This window comes from Talpa europaea (assembly GCF_964194135.1).
Source record: "Talpa europaea genome assembly, chromosome: 13".
Classification (NCBI taxonomy): domain Eukaryota; kingdom Metazoa; phylum Chordata; class Mammalia; order Eulipotyphla; family Talpidae; genus Talpa; species Talpa europaea.
Genome location: NC_140080.1, coordinates 764,481 through 780,762, shown reverse-complemented (window position 1 = coordinate 780,762; position 16,282 = coordinate 764,481). Strand labels below are relative to the sequence as shown.

At 62.2% G+C, this 16,282-nt stretch overlaps 1 protein-coding gene across 1 annotated transcript in view; it reads left to right on the top strand.

Annotated features, from left to right (window-relative positions):
• The window catches only part of PPP3CA (protein phosphatase 3 catalytic subunit alpha), a gene marked incomplete at both ends in the record, with an annotated part of 148,101 nt that extends 132,396 nt beyond the window's left edge, over positions 1 to 15,705 (top strand). Inside the window, 6 exons of the mRNA XM_084252451.1 lie at positions 2,308 to 2,433; positions 3,572 to 3,646; positions 8,620 to 8,704; positions 10,304 to 10,401; positions 12,835 to 12,864; positions 15,518 to 15,705. Of these exons, the coding sequence (XP_084108577.1) occupies positions 2,308 to 2,433; positions 3,572 to 3,646; positions 8,620 to 8,704; positions 10,304 to 10,401; positions 12,835 to 12,864; positions 15,518 to 15,705 (602 nt within the window). The remainder of the gene's footprint in view (positions 1 to 2,307; positions 2,434 to 3,571; positions 3,647 to 8,619; positions 8,705 to 10,303; positions 10,402 to 12,834; positions 12,865 to 15,517) is intronic.
• Between the last annotated feature and the right edge of the window lie 577 nt (positions 15,706 to 16,282).

Sequence of the window (16,282 nt, the reverse complement as noted above, 5' to 3'; positions counted from 1 at the left end):
CAGCCCCGATGCCCACCACCCTCCAGCAGCGTTCTGCCCCCCGCCCACCAGGGTCAGCGTGGGCCGCCGGCGCGTGGGCAGGGCGCCGTGCCCCAGAGGCGGGCAACACTGCGCGTGTCGCGCTTTCTTCCCAGGGGTTAGCGGCAGGCCAGCACCCAGCACCCCTCGACACTAGGCCGGACGCTGGCTCAGGTGTCCGCCGCCGCTGGCCCTTGCCTTGGCCTGGTGGCCCGGCGTCCTGCCGCGCACGCAGCCCTGGGAGGAGCGCTCACAGCTGCCCGGCGGCTGCTGCAGGAGGGAGGCGCGTGGCACGTAGCTGCTTTTTTTTATTTTTTTAAATCATTTCCCACCTGTAAGCGTGTCTCAGCCTCGTTATCAGCAGCGCAGCCCTTACCCGTGCCCAGTGCCCGGGATAGGAGAGCCCCAGCCCTGCCCCATGTGGGGCATAGTCTGGTCTCGGCACAGGTGACTGTTTTCCTGTGTTAGGAAAATGCCACCAAGCAGCGGGATAAAGGGGGTAGAGGGGAGCTGAGGGGACAGGGCTTAGCTGGGGCGACGTCGGCACAGACTGACCCGGCGTCGGACTGCAAGGGGCGGGCCTGGGCTCTGCCTCAGCAGCCTGGCGGCCAGCAACTGGGCCTGTGGGCAAAATGGGGTCAGCGGCTCCATCCCTTGTCCCCACGCTGCTGCACCTGTGCTTCACATAAATCCAGGCAGATTCGAGGTGCCCGTGGTCCCGGGGGTCCCCGTGGGCGCGAGAGGGTGGTGGGCGAGGCTGTGATGCAGACGGGGGAGCCCACGTGCCGCGGCACGGCTGGGCTTCGGGACAGCACGGACTGGAGCGCCCAGTCACGCCCGAAGTGTGCCACGTGGAATTCTGGGTTGAAAGGAGAATTTGAATGACAAGCAAAGTTCTTCAGCAATTAGGACTAGAGATTAGATGGCAGCCAGGAAGCAAATCCACTCACTCCCACAGAAGGTTCTGGGAGGGGGAAGTGGAAGTTTGGGTCTCGAGGAGACAAGAAGACGTCGTCGGTTGTCATCCTGAGAAGCGAGGCCCTGCCCGTCACTGGGGAGTCATGTCTGCGATACTCTGGACTTTTAAACCGGGCAACTTGATCGAATTTCTTTTGCAAAGCATTTTAGTTTTCACAAAACTTGACGTTTCCAACACCCTCGGATATTTCCAGATCACGACGTGATCTCGGGGTCAGGCGACGCCCACTGCAAGTAGGAGGGGGCTGCCGCCATGGGGAGGTGGAGGCCCCGCAGGGACGCAGGTGAGCTGTCACCTGCAGGTGGGTCAGCGCTGAGGCAGGGCTGGCCGGCCCCGGGGGGCACCCCAGTGATGCCCTGGGGACGGGGAGGCAGCCCAGCTGGCGCTCTCACTCTGTCCAGACCCCTGTTGTCCCTCCCGGGTGTGCCTCACGCCCCAGGAGAGGAGGAGCCTGGCGCCTGCGGGGGCGGGGGCCAGGCCGCAGGGGAGACCACAGGGAGGGAGCGGGTGCCGCTCCCTCAGGGCAGCCCCTGAGCCCTGCAGAGCTGCCTGCGCTTGGCCAGAGCCACTCCCGGCCGGTCTCAGGTGAGCGGGGCCTTTAGCCTGGACAAGGACATTTGTGAAGCGTCTTGGGGCCTCCCAAGCCGGGCGCCGGTTGGTCACAAGGCGGGTGTGATGAGCCCAGCCGCTTCCCGGGCAGCCCCTGGCTTTTCTTGCCGTCACCGCAGCCACAGGGGCCGCTCGCAGCAACATGTGCCAGACCACGGGGACGCGCGGCCACTGGGCCATCCACTGCGACGCTGGACTGTGGGCCAGGCGTGTCTCCTGTCACTAAAACCAGACAATAAGATACCCCCAGCCACACCCCCCGCTACCACCACCATGAAGACGCCCAGCTCCTGCTGGACGTCACAGGCCGTTCATGGTTCAGCCTTAAGCGTTGGTAGATTTACACGTTGGGGGACACAGCGTGCCTTTCCGAAAAATCCAGAAAGAAATTATAGTCACATATGCGAGGACATTGTTGAATCATGTCAAACTCCTCCTGTTAGTGTCATCAGATACTCAAGAGGCCACGATGTTCTCCGCCTCTCGGCCACCGGGGAGCCTGGGCCGCTGCCTGGCAGGCATTTGGGAAACTTGGCGTCTCAGTGTTTGCCGGGCCGGAGGCCACTGGGGTCCGCTGTGCACACTCCGAGCTGCCCCCCGAGGGAGGCTCGCCCCACACACACGCAGACCGGGTCGACGGGGGGGGTGGGGTACCTGCCCCATAAGCGGCCCCCCATCTCACTCCCTCTCTCTGCCCCCAGCCGCGGTGCTGAAGTACGAGAACAACGTCATGAACATCAGGCAGTTCAACTGCTCCCCTCACCCGTACTGGCTCCCCAACTTCATGGACGTCTTCACCTGGTCGCTGCCGTTTGTCGGGGAGAAAGGTGCGTTGTGGGGTGCAGGGGGGCCTTGGGCGACCAACTGCGTGTCACGAGGCCTTAGTCACGACGGAGCCCGCCCCCACCGCTCACGCCCCCTCGGCCTGCGCTCAGTCAGTCTGCTCTCCTTCCTTGGGTGACGCGGCTCACACACTGTGTGTCCCTGCGAGGCCTGAGGTGAGGCAGGGCCATGGCGGGCGGCGGACGGAGCCTGCCCAGCGGGTAGGGCCTGAGGGCGGATCCAGAGAGCACAGGCGGGGAATTGGGGAGGACAGGAGCGAGGCTGTCGGGGGTGCAGTCTCATCAGAACAGCCCAGCTGTCACGAATCTCAGTGCAGGGGTCACCCACATCCTGCCGGGGCACGCTGGTCAGCGCCCCTGTGCTGAGGCTTCATGTGCCATCACGTGGTGCGAACTGCCCGTCAGCTGAGCTGCAGCGCAGCCTGCTTTGCTGCTCTTCTCAGTGGCCCCGTGGCGATGGGTGCAGGGACTCTTTCGAAAGAAAACACACATGACGACAAAGCACTGTTCACTGACAATCTGGCGGTGCTCACGCCGCACTGGCCCCAGCACAGCCTGCAGACCCTGACCCCAGAAAGCCGCTCTCGACGGACAGTGACCGAGCTGCCCTCCCTGCTGGAGCCCGGCTGACCGTTCAAGTGTCCAGCGTGAGTGGCGCCACCTCAGTGTGGACACGGCGTGCGGGTGACTTCCTGTGGGCATGTGGAGATGCCCGCCGTGGTCATTTCACTCAACTAAATGTCACTAAACTTAACAAAGCTTTGTTTTTAAAGCCCCCTTGAAATTAAAATTGAGTGGTGGTTGTCTATGTCCGTGTTCTCAGAGTGACGTCAAATAAATCCTCTCATCAGTGAGCAAGTGTTACTACACACGCGGCCCCGCGCCTGCCCCTGTGCCCGCCCACAGCCAGGCCCTCGGGTCTGCAGGCTCTGTGGATGATGTGTGAGGCCCACAGCCCCCCGCGGGTTTAGCCTGTCCTGTCTGCTTCAGGCACCGGGAGGACCTGCCGGGGCCCAGCCACGGCGGCCCCTGAGCAGGGCAGGAGGAGGGGACCGGCGCGTGCCGGTGGCGCCAAGTGTGACCGAAGTCAGGGTGATGTCGGCCTCTTCTTGTTCCCCTGCAGTGACCGAGATGCTGGTCAACGTCCTCAACATCTGCTCGGACGACGAGCTGGGCTCGGAGGAGGATGGGTTTGACGGTAAGAGCTGGCGGGGTGGCGGGGTGGCGTCTGCTAGGCGCCCCGGGCCTCACCGCCCTTAGGGGCGTGCCTGAGACCGGGGCTGCGTTTTAACCCCAGCGTGTTACTGGGAATGTTCGTTATGATGCTTTTTATTCCCTCTGGAGGAAGGTAAGCAACCGGAACAACCGGAGAACTCTTCCCTTACCCTGAAAACACACGCCGTGTACACACGCACACGTGCACACGCACGCACACACACAGACATATACACACACGTCCTGTCAGGGACTATGACATGCGGTGAGTTTGACCGGCAGAAAAGAACTGTGGGTGTGAACTGAAATCCAGAGATTTCCGGGAAAGGAAAGGAATAAGCCAAGGACAATGCCAGGCCGCGCCTGGAGGTGCCCGCTCGCTCGGTGTCCAGCGCGCGACCGTGTCCCAGCGGGGCGGCTGCAGAGACGACGGCCAGCGTGTTTGGCTGTCTCTACATCCCCGTTCAGTCTGTTTACTCCCCGAGACGGCGTGCACTTAGCATTCTAGTATTTAAGTGAGTCGGTATGGACCTAAAATGAAGTCCTCGGCTGAGAGCCTGCACTTATCACTTAGTGTGTTGGCATGATTAGGCCCTTAATAACACCTTTATGACACCTGCTGCACCCCCTCTAGATCCAGAACAGTCCTTGAATGAGAAACACTGGTTTCCCTTTACAGTAGAAATGCACATTCCTCACTTGACATGCATCACGTCTTTCTATTTTGCTTTTCTTTGCTCTCTTCAATTTATAAAATTGCTGAGTTTCTCTGTCACGGTGAGGACAGAGGATTTCACCTGTGACTGCTGTTTCCTTTGGTCAGTACAACAGACCGAAATGACTTGTGTCAGGCACAGGCTGCATATGTGAAAGTTTCTCGAAAAATCAATGGAAGCTTCAAGAGTCAATGTAAAGGCTCTAATTTCCACACACGCCGGGGTTGTGCTTGTGGGCGGCGGCAGCACCTCTGCCGCGGAGCCATGGAGCGGACGTTCAGAACCCGCAGGACAAGCCAGAGCTCGTGCGTGGATGCGGCGCTCTACGGGGACAGCCGTGGTGGCCGCCGTGCGCCTGGGGTCACCTGTGCACTCTAAGTCTCGCCCAGAGGAGTCCGTCATTTTTTATGACAAAAGAAGTGGAAAAAAGAGTCTGCGCAGAACAGTGTTCCTGGAGACCCGCTCCGCGGGCGGCACCTTTTACTTGAAATAGGCATTTTAAAGGGAATCCCGTCGCTGGACGCTCTGTGCCGAGAGCACGGCTGAGCGAGAGACACAGAGGGAACTCCGGGCCCGGGCCCGCGGTGGTGGGGGCAGCCGTCTGTCCGGCCTGGTGGCCGGGGGCGAGCCCGCAGGCATTTCATGCGCCCGACGTGATCTTCAGAGAGGCCGGTGCTCACAGGCTGGTCACAGCCAGCGGCACGCCCGGGCCAGCCGGAGCACCGGCCCACGCGGCAGTCAGACCCCAGGCTGGGGTGGGTGGGGCTGAGCTTTCAGGTGGCAGCCACCCCAACGCGTGTGCCAGGCTGCCCTGCACGGTCGGGGGAACTGGCGGGAACCCTGCTGCTCAGCGTCCACTCCTTCCTGAAGGTGACCCGCCGCGAACTCACTGAGCTGCGGGCTGCAGGCGCGGCCTCTGCCTCTTCCTCCTCGTGCCCCCTCCGTTCTGGCCAGTGCTGTGCAGGGGCTGACCCCAGAGATGTCAGGGACTCGGTGTCCTGCAGCACGACGGCGGTGTGCTCACAGCTGCTTCTCCGTCTGCACAGAGCTCTGAAAGCTGGTTCCGCCAGGGTTCTGGAAGCATGCGGAGTCGTGTTCCTTGTATTTCCAAGCTTTGATTTGGGGTGGAGGCCATTTTTGTCTTCAACGTAACTCCACCAGAGATGGCCCTCACCGCAATCCACATGCCGCTGCCCACAACAGCCTTTGTTCAAAGTCAGCGATCGCCCTGTGGGATGAGAAACGCGCTCCGGAGGTGTGTGTGACCACGCGGCCGCGGACTAGCGACGCTGTCCGGCTGTGCAGGGAGGCCCAGGGACTCTCAGGGAAGCAGTGGCCTGGGTGGGGATTGTGCTCTGTGCACACCCGCCAGTGCGGTCAACACAGGGCCTCACCCGCCTGGTGCTGGGCCTGAGCCCAGGCTGCCGGGGCTCCCCGGGAGGGCGGGGGGTGCGTGCCGGGACTGGGGGCGCGGAGGGAGGGGCCGGAGGACACGTGTTCCGGGCAGCTCCTGAGAGTCCCGTCACCGGCCCACCAAGAGTGTGTGGAGCTGCCGGGACCTGGGAGTAACACCGTGCCCCAGCCTCCGCCTTTCACCCTGGGGTCAGCCTCCCCCACCCCGACACCACACGGGTGCGGCCTCACGGAACCGTATGGCGTCAGAACGTGCAGTTTGAATGGGGGCGAAAAGAAGTGATTGTCGTTTGAATGAAAACACAAAAATGAAGCTTTACTTAAAATGACCACTTCTGAACACATGGAATGTTGCTTTTGAATTTGAGACTTTGCAGTTAAGTGATTATTTTTTCAAAGAAAAATAGTTACCACGTTGACTTCACGCGATGGGCTGTGTGTCCACAGCGCCCGCGGCGCGCACGCCAGGACGGGGGTTGACTTGGTGTTTGCAGGACGCTGCAAACGCTGTTCAGCGTGAAACCCGAAGAACACATTTCCCTTGGTCCTGTCGGGTCACGGACTGCGAGGGCTCGTAGTGGAAACCAATATTCAAAAAAGAGCTTCGGTGACCTCGGGAAACCCCAAAACCAGGAATCGCACGCTCAGACACGGGGCCCGTCCTGTCGGAGTTGCGCCCGCCCTGCTGCTGTCCCTGGGCTTCCGTTTGCTGCACTTTCACTCGGGTCTCTCGTGTGCGCGCTGTGAGGTGTTGTGAGGTCACGTGTGTGCTGTCAGCCTGGTGTGGTGTTGACGAGGACCCCTTGGATGCAAGCAAGAGGCCAGTTTTCAAAGCCTCATCTTCCTGTCTGTGAGGACTCGAGTAGACTCACTTCACCTGGTGTGTGGGGACATCGTGACGAGCCGGGCGTCCTCATTAAGCAGGAGCTGCCACCTGCACGGTGGCCGTGGGCTGGACACACGCACACACACCCACACGCGTCTGCTCGCCGCCCTCCTTTGCATGGTGTTCCCCCCCCCACCACCGTGGTTTCCACACATCCTCCGGGGCCAGTGGGGAGTCTCCTCCTTACGTGTTTTCACTGGCCTCCTGTTGAGTCCCGTCTCACTTCTCCTGTCACGCTTCTCGTGACGTTTAGCGGCTCCTTCTCACTGCCTGACTTGTGTTTCCACATGGGCTGACCCGCGGCCGCCCCCTGCGGCCTGGCGGGACCCTGCTCCGCACATCCTGACCTGACGGGCGGGCGGGCGGGCGCTCGGCAGCGAGTGGCGGGAGCATGCTTCTCGAAAGCCTCGCTGCAGGGAATGGTTGAAAACTCCGTGGTCGGCCCCTTAGAGGAGATGCTGCCACCCGCCCTGTCTCTTGACAGAAGTTCTTCATTCCCCTGTTCAGCGAAAGTCATTGGCAAGCCAGACAGAAATGTCAGACCTGGAAGTTGTCTCCAGGACAGGCTCCCCTGTGACCAGGCGCTTCGTCACACGTCTTGGTTAACACAGCTGGGAGGGAGGTGTGAGGCGGGGCCTGCACGCCCACCCCCTCGTCACGGCAGGCCTGGCTCCCCGATGGTCTGCCACCGGCTGCAGGGATCCCCCCGCCCCGCCCCGCCCGCTCGGCCCTCCCCTCCTGGGCCAGGTGAGGGCTTCGGGTGGAGAGCGGGGGCTGCACACTCAGGGGCAGCTCTGGCGGGGAGCGGGGACCCGAGCCCCCTGGACAGGCCAGCGACCGAGAAATGGCTCCTAGGTCCCGCTCTCTTGGGTGAGGCCGAGACCTCCCCTCCAGCCATTTCAAAGTTAAGTAGCCGTTGGCGTAAGTTTGTTTTCTTTCTTACCAAAATGCTGAGGTTTTGACCCGTGTCGAACACTGAGGATTGAAAGCCTCATCCTCCCAGCCCGCTCAGCACGAGGGCAGAGGTCAGGAAACGTGTCCTCACGGCCGAGAAGCGTGCAGCAGCCAGCCACCCACAGACAGCCCGGGCGGAGCGGACTTAGACTGCTGGTTCAGGCCGGAGCGCGCCTCTCCTCGGAGTGGAACATGGCGTCGTGTTTCTGGCCAAGGTGGCACAGTCAGAGCGCGCACCTCCTCGGGTGAGCACGTCCTGCAAAGTGCGCACGGCCACGCGGCCACGGCGAGGGCGTCTCCTCCCTGTTCACTGGACCACGGAGACTTAAGAAGAAGCGAGAGGCTCGCTATGCCTGGGTGACGTGAGAACAGAGAACATGGCTTCACCGGCAGCCGCGTGGCATCATCCGACAGCTCAGCCACAGCAAGACACCCGTGAGGACACGCAGCGTGAACTGCGTCTGCACTTGGAGGAGGCGCGGGCCGCGCGTAGGTGGAGCTGTGTCTGCCTCTGCGTGTGCGGCCAGGTGCAGCCGCGGGCTCCACCCTTGCGAGGCCCAGGCCAGCGGGTCCCTGGTCTCTGTGGACTGACCAGGAGATGAGGTGGCAGATGCCGGGGCACACGCCTTGTGGCCGTGTGTCCCTGGGAGCACGGGGCGCCAGGAGCCTCCCTTGGTCTCCCGCCCTTCCTCATGGGGACCAGCGTGAGTGGGGCCGCCCCGCTGCTCGGGGCCCGAGAACCCTCACCCGCCGCCCTCGGGGCACCTTGAGAGCTGCCCTGTGCTGTTTGGGGCCTCTCAGGAATTCATACCAACAGTGACCCCAGAGGCGTTGCTTTTTTTTTTAGTTGTAAAATTGATTTACAGATGGGACTTGGGGGGTGGCAGGGGGGCTTGGGTGCACCGATGAGGTCCATGTTACGTGCCAGTTTGTGGGGTGATCACGGTCACACACGGCCTGACTGACGCCCTTTGTCTGAACCCGCAGGCGCGACGGCGGCAGCCAGGAAGGAGGTGATCCGGAACAAGATCCGGGCCATCGGCAAGATGGCCAGGGTGTTCTCCGTGCTCAGGTGGGTGCCCCCGCCCCGGCCGGCCCGGCCCTCAGCCCTTGCTCTAGAAAAGGGCTGCTCCCTCCTTCCTCCTGTGGGATGAATTGCCCCCCCCCACCCCACTGTTTCATACAAACTGCAGCGTACGGGCATTTCTGCAGAGCACTCCCTGCACAGATTGAACCCCAGTAGTCCCACTGCTGTAGGTGAGGGCCCCCCTCACCTTACCCATCCTGACCTCGGTCATACGAGCAGGACATGGCCTGGGTGAGTCTGACCCCAAAGCTGTTTCTCACAGAAGATCTCGCTGTAGCAGATACAAACATAAAATTTTGAAGATTAAAAAAAAATACCCCAGATTACGGAAAATGTGGCTAAAACACGACGCATAGCTCAGTTGCTCTTGTGTGAAGATCAGGGCTGATCCGTGTTCTGTCTGCACGGCCCGGGCTTACTAGGACTGAGCCTAGGTTCTGTGCAGAGAAGTTTCTTCCACCTGTGAGGTTAAAGCCGATTTTAAACATAAATACCAAGGAAAAGTGCTCCTTTGAAATGTCCCGGTTTTCCTGAATCCACACATGACCCTTGACCAGCCCTGGCGGTTGGCAGCAGGAGCACCCGAAGGCTGGGTGCGGGGGAGAGCCAGGGGACGTGGCCCCTGTGGGGCCAGGACTCTGGGTAGAGGGGCGCTGGCTCCCTTGGGGGCAGGTCTCAGCACTCTCCTCGGCTGGGGCACGTCATGGGTGGAGCCGGAGTCCACTGCGGCCGCCCCCTCCTGGCCTGGGGTGGAGTGTGCAGGGCACCCCAAACCACAGGCTCAGGAAAGGGCGCTTTGAGAACGGGGTGGCTGGCAGGGCCTCTTCCCAGGAAGCCCTGGCTGGGCGGCAAGGCCAGAGCAGAGGGCGGAGGCCGCGGGCCGCCGGGGAGAGTGACCTCGGAGGGGCGGCTCTTGGGAGGGGCGGCCCTGTGGGTGCTGACGCGGAGCTGGTGTGGGGGCCGGTGTTTGAAGCTCTTGTCTGGCCTGTTAGAGTCTTGCCCTTGACCCTCAGGAGAGGCGCAGCTGTGGGGGCTCTGAACGCAGGGCCTGAGGGCCACACTTGGGGAGCCCCGGCAGGGAGGGGCGGGTGGGGGGGTAGCAGGAGGCCGCAGGGAGCCCATGTGACCGCTGTGCGGTCCAGAAGCGAGCCTGGGGTGCGTGGGGAGGGAGTGGGGCGCAGCCTCCCGGCCCTCGGGGGTGCACCCCCTCTGGTGACGAGCACACTCCGGACGGGCGGCCGAGCTGGTGTCACGGCTCCAAGGCGTTCCCTGAACCACACGCTGCACTTGCACAGGTCCCCGGGTGCTCGAGAAAGCTGTTCCAGAGCCGACGGGGAGTGGGTCTGGTCCTGGAATACTCTGGGGCGCAGCCCTTGGAGTCCCCATTGGGTGGAGGGGCTGTGGGTGGCCGAGCTGGCCGGGGGCCGTGCAGGTGTGGACGTGGGACTGCGGGGAGCCTGGAGTCAGCCCCGGCCCCAGCCCGTGGCCAGGCCGCGGGTCACGTGAGGCCCCCCCCCCCCGCCCCGTGCGCTGTCCTTGTCTCGTCTCCCTGGAGGACGCTAACGCCGGCCCTTGTCCCCGCAGAGAGGAGAGCGAGAGTGTGCTGACGCTGAAAGGCCTGACGCCCACGGGCATGCTCCCCAGCGGGGTGCTCTCTGGAGGGAAGCAGACGCTGCAGAGCGGTAAGCGCCCCCGTCCCTGTCCCTGCGCCTGGGCTGGGCAGGACTGGCCTCTCAGGAGACAGCTCCACCCACTGCCCAGCCACCCCCGGCTGCACACGCACCCCACAGAGAGCAGGCCGGGCTCCCCTGACCTTCGTCCCCTGACCTTCATCCCCTGACCTCACCAACCCCGGCGCTCCCGAGCGGGCAGCAGCGTGGGGACACCCGCCGCCCTCCTGGGCAGGACCCGCGGTCCCGCAAGCCTCTTCTCCTGTTTATTCCCCCCAAACACGGGAGACTGAGGAGAGACACGTTTTATTTTTGAAAACACCTCCCCTAAGGGAGTGATTCTGTGCAAAGCGTGTCCGGCGGGACCCCAGCGATGACGCCGCTGGCCGCTGCGGCCCAGCCCTGAGAGCGCCCGCGCCGGGGAGCCGGTCCTGGGGTCCCGTGTCCCGGCGCTCCCTGCCCGCGCGCCAGGCGCCACAGCCCCGCCCGCTCTTTCCTCATCTGTTAACGAGGCTATTAGTCGAGTGCACCTTAGACATACGTGAAGGCTACACGATACAGGCTGTTACCATAACATTGTCGGCGCTGAGTTTCCGCAGTAGTCAGGAGGGTTTTGCAGTTGGAGTGGAAGCGAAAAAATGAAAACAACACACACTAAGACATGCATCTGGGCCTCGGGCCTGTTTTCCTGCTTCTCTCCCTGAAACAAACCGTCTTGTGTTTGCTCCCCAATCCCGGCCTCAGTCTGCAGGAGGCAGCCCTCCCCGGGCCGCCCGCCCCCCTCCCCCAGGGTCCCCCCGACAGGCGGCCCTGCTCAGCCCTGTCACCTCCTTCCTTCTCACGTGGATTTACTCCCACGCCAGTGCCTTTGAGGCTCTGCCAACAGGCAGGCAGCTCTAGCGGAAGGCGGGAGACGCAGCGCACTGCAGCCAGGCGCCTCTGTCTCTTACATCTGCACGTTACTTGACAACCTTTACGAGAACCGTCTGCCCGCCCAGGTCCGCGCGCTCCCGGGGACGCCAGGACGGCACCGTCTGTGCACACGCACGTCCACCTGAGCGGCTGGTCTGCCTCGTGCTGGACGCGTCCTCTGGCCCCTCGGCGTGGGCAGACCAGGCCGCCCCCGTGGGCAGGGACGCGGCCAGCGCCACACCCCATGCGCCGGCGCTGCCGCGGGTCCGGACTTGAGCTTTAGTCTTAAATCTCGGTTATTTAGTCGTTACAGCTTGGCCCTCTTCTAGATCCTCACCCCTGTTTTCATTTAAGTTACTCTGTTTCCTTTCCCTGCATTTTAAACCCATTGCTTCTCTTCCTCTGTGCTGCACTCACGCGTACGCCTGTGCTCACGCCAGCCCGCGGAGGGGGAGCCTCGCTAGCCCCGAGAGCCGGGAGACTCAGGCCGCCCGGAACCACCCCGCAGCCGCTCCCGCCCACTGCCCGCCCGCAGCCCCTCTCCGCGGGGGCTGCGTGGAGCTTTGCGTCCTCCCCCCACCCCCACCCCCACCCCCACGCTGGTGACAGTCCGTGTGTTCCCTGGGACGCTGAGAACGCGCGGGGAGTAAATCAGAGCGCGCGCTTGGCCGCTGATCCAGGTTTCAGACCTTCAAGTACAGGACATGTGCAAACGACAGCCGAAGGGCAGGCGTGTGAAAGGCAGCATTTCGGAGTTCCTGAGAAACGCCGCGTTCCCGCAGCTGCTTTGGGAACGATCAGCTGCCCTTGGCCACGGAAAGGCCCCCTCACCTGCCCGGGGGGCGGCCTCACCCCGTCGCCGAGGTCGCTGGTGAAAGCAGCGACCTGCACGGTTTGCCTCGAAAGTGCTGAGGTTTCCGTGCTGAGGTGACTTTTTTTTCAAAAAGCCGATGGAATCGTCGTGCCGCTGCTGGCTTTGTACCCGTCGGCTGTAACATTTCTGGAATCTGATTTCCAAAAGTGATGCTCTGATGAGGAAACATGATTTGATAGGGGCTCCCTGCAAGGGGCCCTCCCACCCCCGTCCCCCCGTGGAGTCTCACGACCGTCCATTCAAACGGACCCGTTCTGCGCTTCCGCCAGGTCGGCGCCCCGTCTCCCCGCCATGTTAGGAGAGGGCGCTGTCCATGTCCGAGCGGGGAGCGCCCCCGCCATGGAGCCACCTCCTGTCAGGTCGTTCTGCTGGCATCCAAAGCCTGCGCCGGGCACAGCAGGTCCAGCGCTGCCCTGCAGGCCGCTCGCCCCCCCCAACCCCATGAGCCGGCCCCCAGCGCTCACTCCCCGGGCGCCCCGGCCCGCAGCAGGCTCACGGCTCCCCCGCATCGCCTGCCTTCCAGTGTTTCTGTTCTGCTGTCTGTGCCCGAACCCCACCCTTCCAGGAACACACGCTCCCCGGTCGTCGCTGATTTGTTCTTAGAGTTAAAATCCTCTGCTCATTCTCTCCTTCATTTTGCACCCCCTTTTTCTCTTCAGCTACTGTTGAGGCTATTGAGGCTGATGAAGGTAAATTGGCCAGTCCCCTTTCTGTTGTGCCCGCAACAGACAAGGGCTCTGCCGGGTGTACCCCTCGCTGTAGCTTGTACGGAGTGTGTGGGCGTGGGCTAACAGTGTGGCTCCGTATTAACCAGACGTTCTTGCTTTAAAGGGGAAAATGTCCTTTTACGGGTTGTTTGTCTGTTTGTTTCCCTTCAAGCTGTTTCACTTTGTAGAAGATGAACCTCGCATAATCACAGAAAACCAGAGGACCTGGCTCCTGGCCTTGACCGATGGGGGTGGGGCTTCGGGCGGCTGTTGTGAAAACTCACGCCTAAGACAATATTCTTTGAGCTGGACCGTGTCCCTCCCTCCAATCACTGTCTGTCAGCGCTGAAAAGGAGAGGGTCCAAGCAGCCTGATGAACGCTAGTCAGCGGAAATGTCTAGCCAAAAAAAAAAAAAAAAAAAACCCCACCTGCACAGTGCTTGGTCACAGCCGCACGCTCCTTCCTGTCTCGCACACTCCTCCGGCACGAGACAGCTGTGTTTGAGACAAACAGTTCTGCTCGTTTTACCAAATTTCCACTGGCGGATCTGTCATTGGTGGGACAGTGGCACTAGCAAAATCTTAGAGGGCCCAAAAAATACCTACTGGCTGTGGACGTGGCCGGCCGGTGACAAGAATTGGGACTCTGGAGTCACGGCCCGTTCGCTCAGTGTTCGCGGGGGGCCAGCTGCGTGCGGGGGCTGCAGGTGCAGGCCGGGGCGCCCCCCCGCTGCCCGCCCCCGAGCGGAGCTCGCCCTCCGGCAGTCGCTCTCGGAGGGCTCCTTAAAGCGCTGTGTTTGGAGGGGACTGCGTCTCAGAGAGCTCGAACATGCTGCCTCCCACGCCCTCTGGAAATTCACGAAAGCATCATTTGAAGTTCCCCTTTAAAACAATATGATTCAGTTGTATTTTGTTCTTGCAAGCTAACTTTTTCTTTTCCCCCAAATTGTGTGCCTGTGGGACGCTGTCCAAAGGGCCCCTGGAGACTCTCTCTGTCTGTGATTCGAATCTCGTAGGCAACGAGAGACTGTAAGAGAAAATACAACTGCTTCCTAAATAGCAGTGGCCCGACTGCTATTTACGCGGGAATCCCGTCCCCCTGAGCACCCCGACCTGCAGTGTGCATTCTCGTGGACAGTTTGGCTGTTTTCTGTGGTTTCTGTGACTGTGTTGTGTCCAGTCGACTACCGGTGTGAATCGCTAACCCACTGTGTGGCCGCGGCGGGCGCGCTCTCTCATACCAGGACCGCCGAGAAGGACTGACACGGACGCAGCGGGCCCCCTGCCCGCCGGCCGCGCGGCCTCCAGACCAGGACGGGCACTGACCCTTGAAATTGGTGACGTGGCCTCACAAATTGCACGAGGACAGACGTTTTCTATTCACGACGGTGACGGTGACGGGACCACCAGGAGAGGAGCTGGGGGCGCGGCGAGGGCGGCCCCTGGGTGACTGGCTCAGTCCCCAGTGCTCCCGGGACGCAGCTGGTCACTAAGTCAGAGGAGGGGGCGCGAGCCTCGCCGTGGGCCGGCCTCTCCCGTGTCCCCACCCTCCGCTCACAGCCCACTGGCCACCGTTGTGGCGCCCTCCCCTCCCAGAGGGCAGCGAGGTCCCCCCCCCCAGGCTGGGCGAGTGGGGCCACCTGGGGTGCCGCCAGGCCGCCCCGTCTGTGCAGGACCGGCTGGAGCGAGTCTGCTCGGCTGCCCCTGTTTTTCCCAAGTAAGGTGAGGAGGGGAGAAGCCGCTCCCCTGACTCCACTGCTGCCCCTTTCCCCGCTCTTTATTCCAGCTCCCCGGGGCCCGTGGGGGGACCTTAAGTCCGTCCCCGCAGCCCGCTCAGGGCAGGGTCACCAGCAGAGCCCCAGTCGGTGCTGCCCCTTGGAGAGCCCGAGTTCTCCTGAGTCGGGCCCCACGAGGGCCTGCGCGTTCTGCCCACGGTCCCTGCAGGCTCCGGCCGCCGCTGCCTCCCACGGCCATGTCCCCTCGGTGACCGACTGGAGGCTACGGTGTCCTGTGCCCGGGTGGGGGTGCACACGGGGGGCGCCGGTCCGGCCGCTCGCTGCCCGAGGGCTGACGACGCTGTTGATGCGTGGTCTGATCTTGATTTTTGCGAGCTTCTCTTAGCCTGGCACCACGCCACAGACGCCCTCAGTTGACTGCAGACACAGGCGCTCACAGCTTCATTTTTTTCCTGCCGACGCTGAGCTGTTGGCCGAGAAAGTCTTTCTGGAATTCCGGGCTGGCAGGGAGACCCCGAGGTCAGCCCTTCCGCGGCAGCCTGTGGCTTCTGCTCCGAGGGAGCGGACCCCGGGCGCTGCCAGCGCGGGACGTGGCGGCGGGCGGAGCTCCAGCCACCCAGGGCCCGGCGCGGCCAGGCCTGGAGCGCCCCCGCCTCCCGCAGCCCCTCAGTCCCAGCTCCCGGCAGGCAGGGCCCCCCTCACTGACGGCAGGCGGACGTGTCGGGTGGCACGAGACGGAGGCTGTTCTCGCCCTTGCGGTCCTCCCGGGTATGGGAGGAGTCTGTGTGCTGTGTCGGGCGTCGCTGTGTCCTCACCCGGGGCCCTCGCGCCCCCCGGCGCCCGCCCGCCCCCGCTGCCCGGCCTAACCCTCCTCTCTCCTCTGATGGTTTCCCGTGCAGCTATCAAGGGCTTCTCGCCGCAGCACAAGATCACCAGCTTCGAGGAGGCCAAGGGCCTGGACCGCATCAACGAGCGCATGCCGCCCCGCCGGGACGCGCCGCCCTCCGACGCCAGCCTCAACTCCATCAACAAGGCGCTGGCCGCCGAGGCCAACGGCACCGACAGCAACGGCAGCAACATCCAGTGACGGCCCCGGGGCCGCGGCGGCGGGTCTGCTCTGGGGCCAGGCCTGGACTCAGTTTACACTATCGCTCGGAAAGAGGGAGATGAGAAACTATATTTTGGTGGGGGTGGTGACTAAGCACCTCTTTTGGGTATGCCTTTTAAAATGCTTCTAGGAAAAAAATTTTTAAAGAAAGCTAACGCTAGCACCTGCTGCACCGTTGGGGGTGGCCGCGCAGCCCTGCCGCGCGGGGGGGCTGGTGGACGGCCTTTTATTATGTTACTGGACACGAAAACTTTGTCTAATTTCTTACTCTATTGTACGTTTACAGTCGCAGCACTCAAAATGGATGACATCAACATTTTTAACAATGATGTACAAACTAAATAAGGACTATTTATTGATAATGTTTTGCTACTCTTGTCAGACAATGGCTATAAACTGAATTAGGCAGTCTCAAAAAAACAAAAAACAGAAAAAGAAAAAAAAAGAATGTCGCAAATTTGTTAAAAATGCCAAAAAAGGACAGTTTCATTTTGTACAGATTCTGCTTACCTCAGGTTTCTCGTGTGCTTGGCGCCCTCCCCCCCCCCGCCCCGCC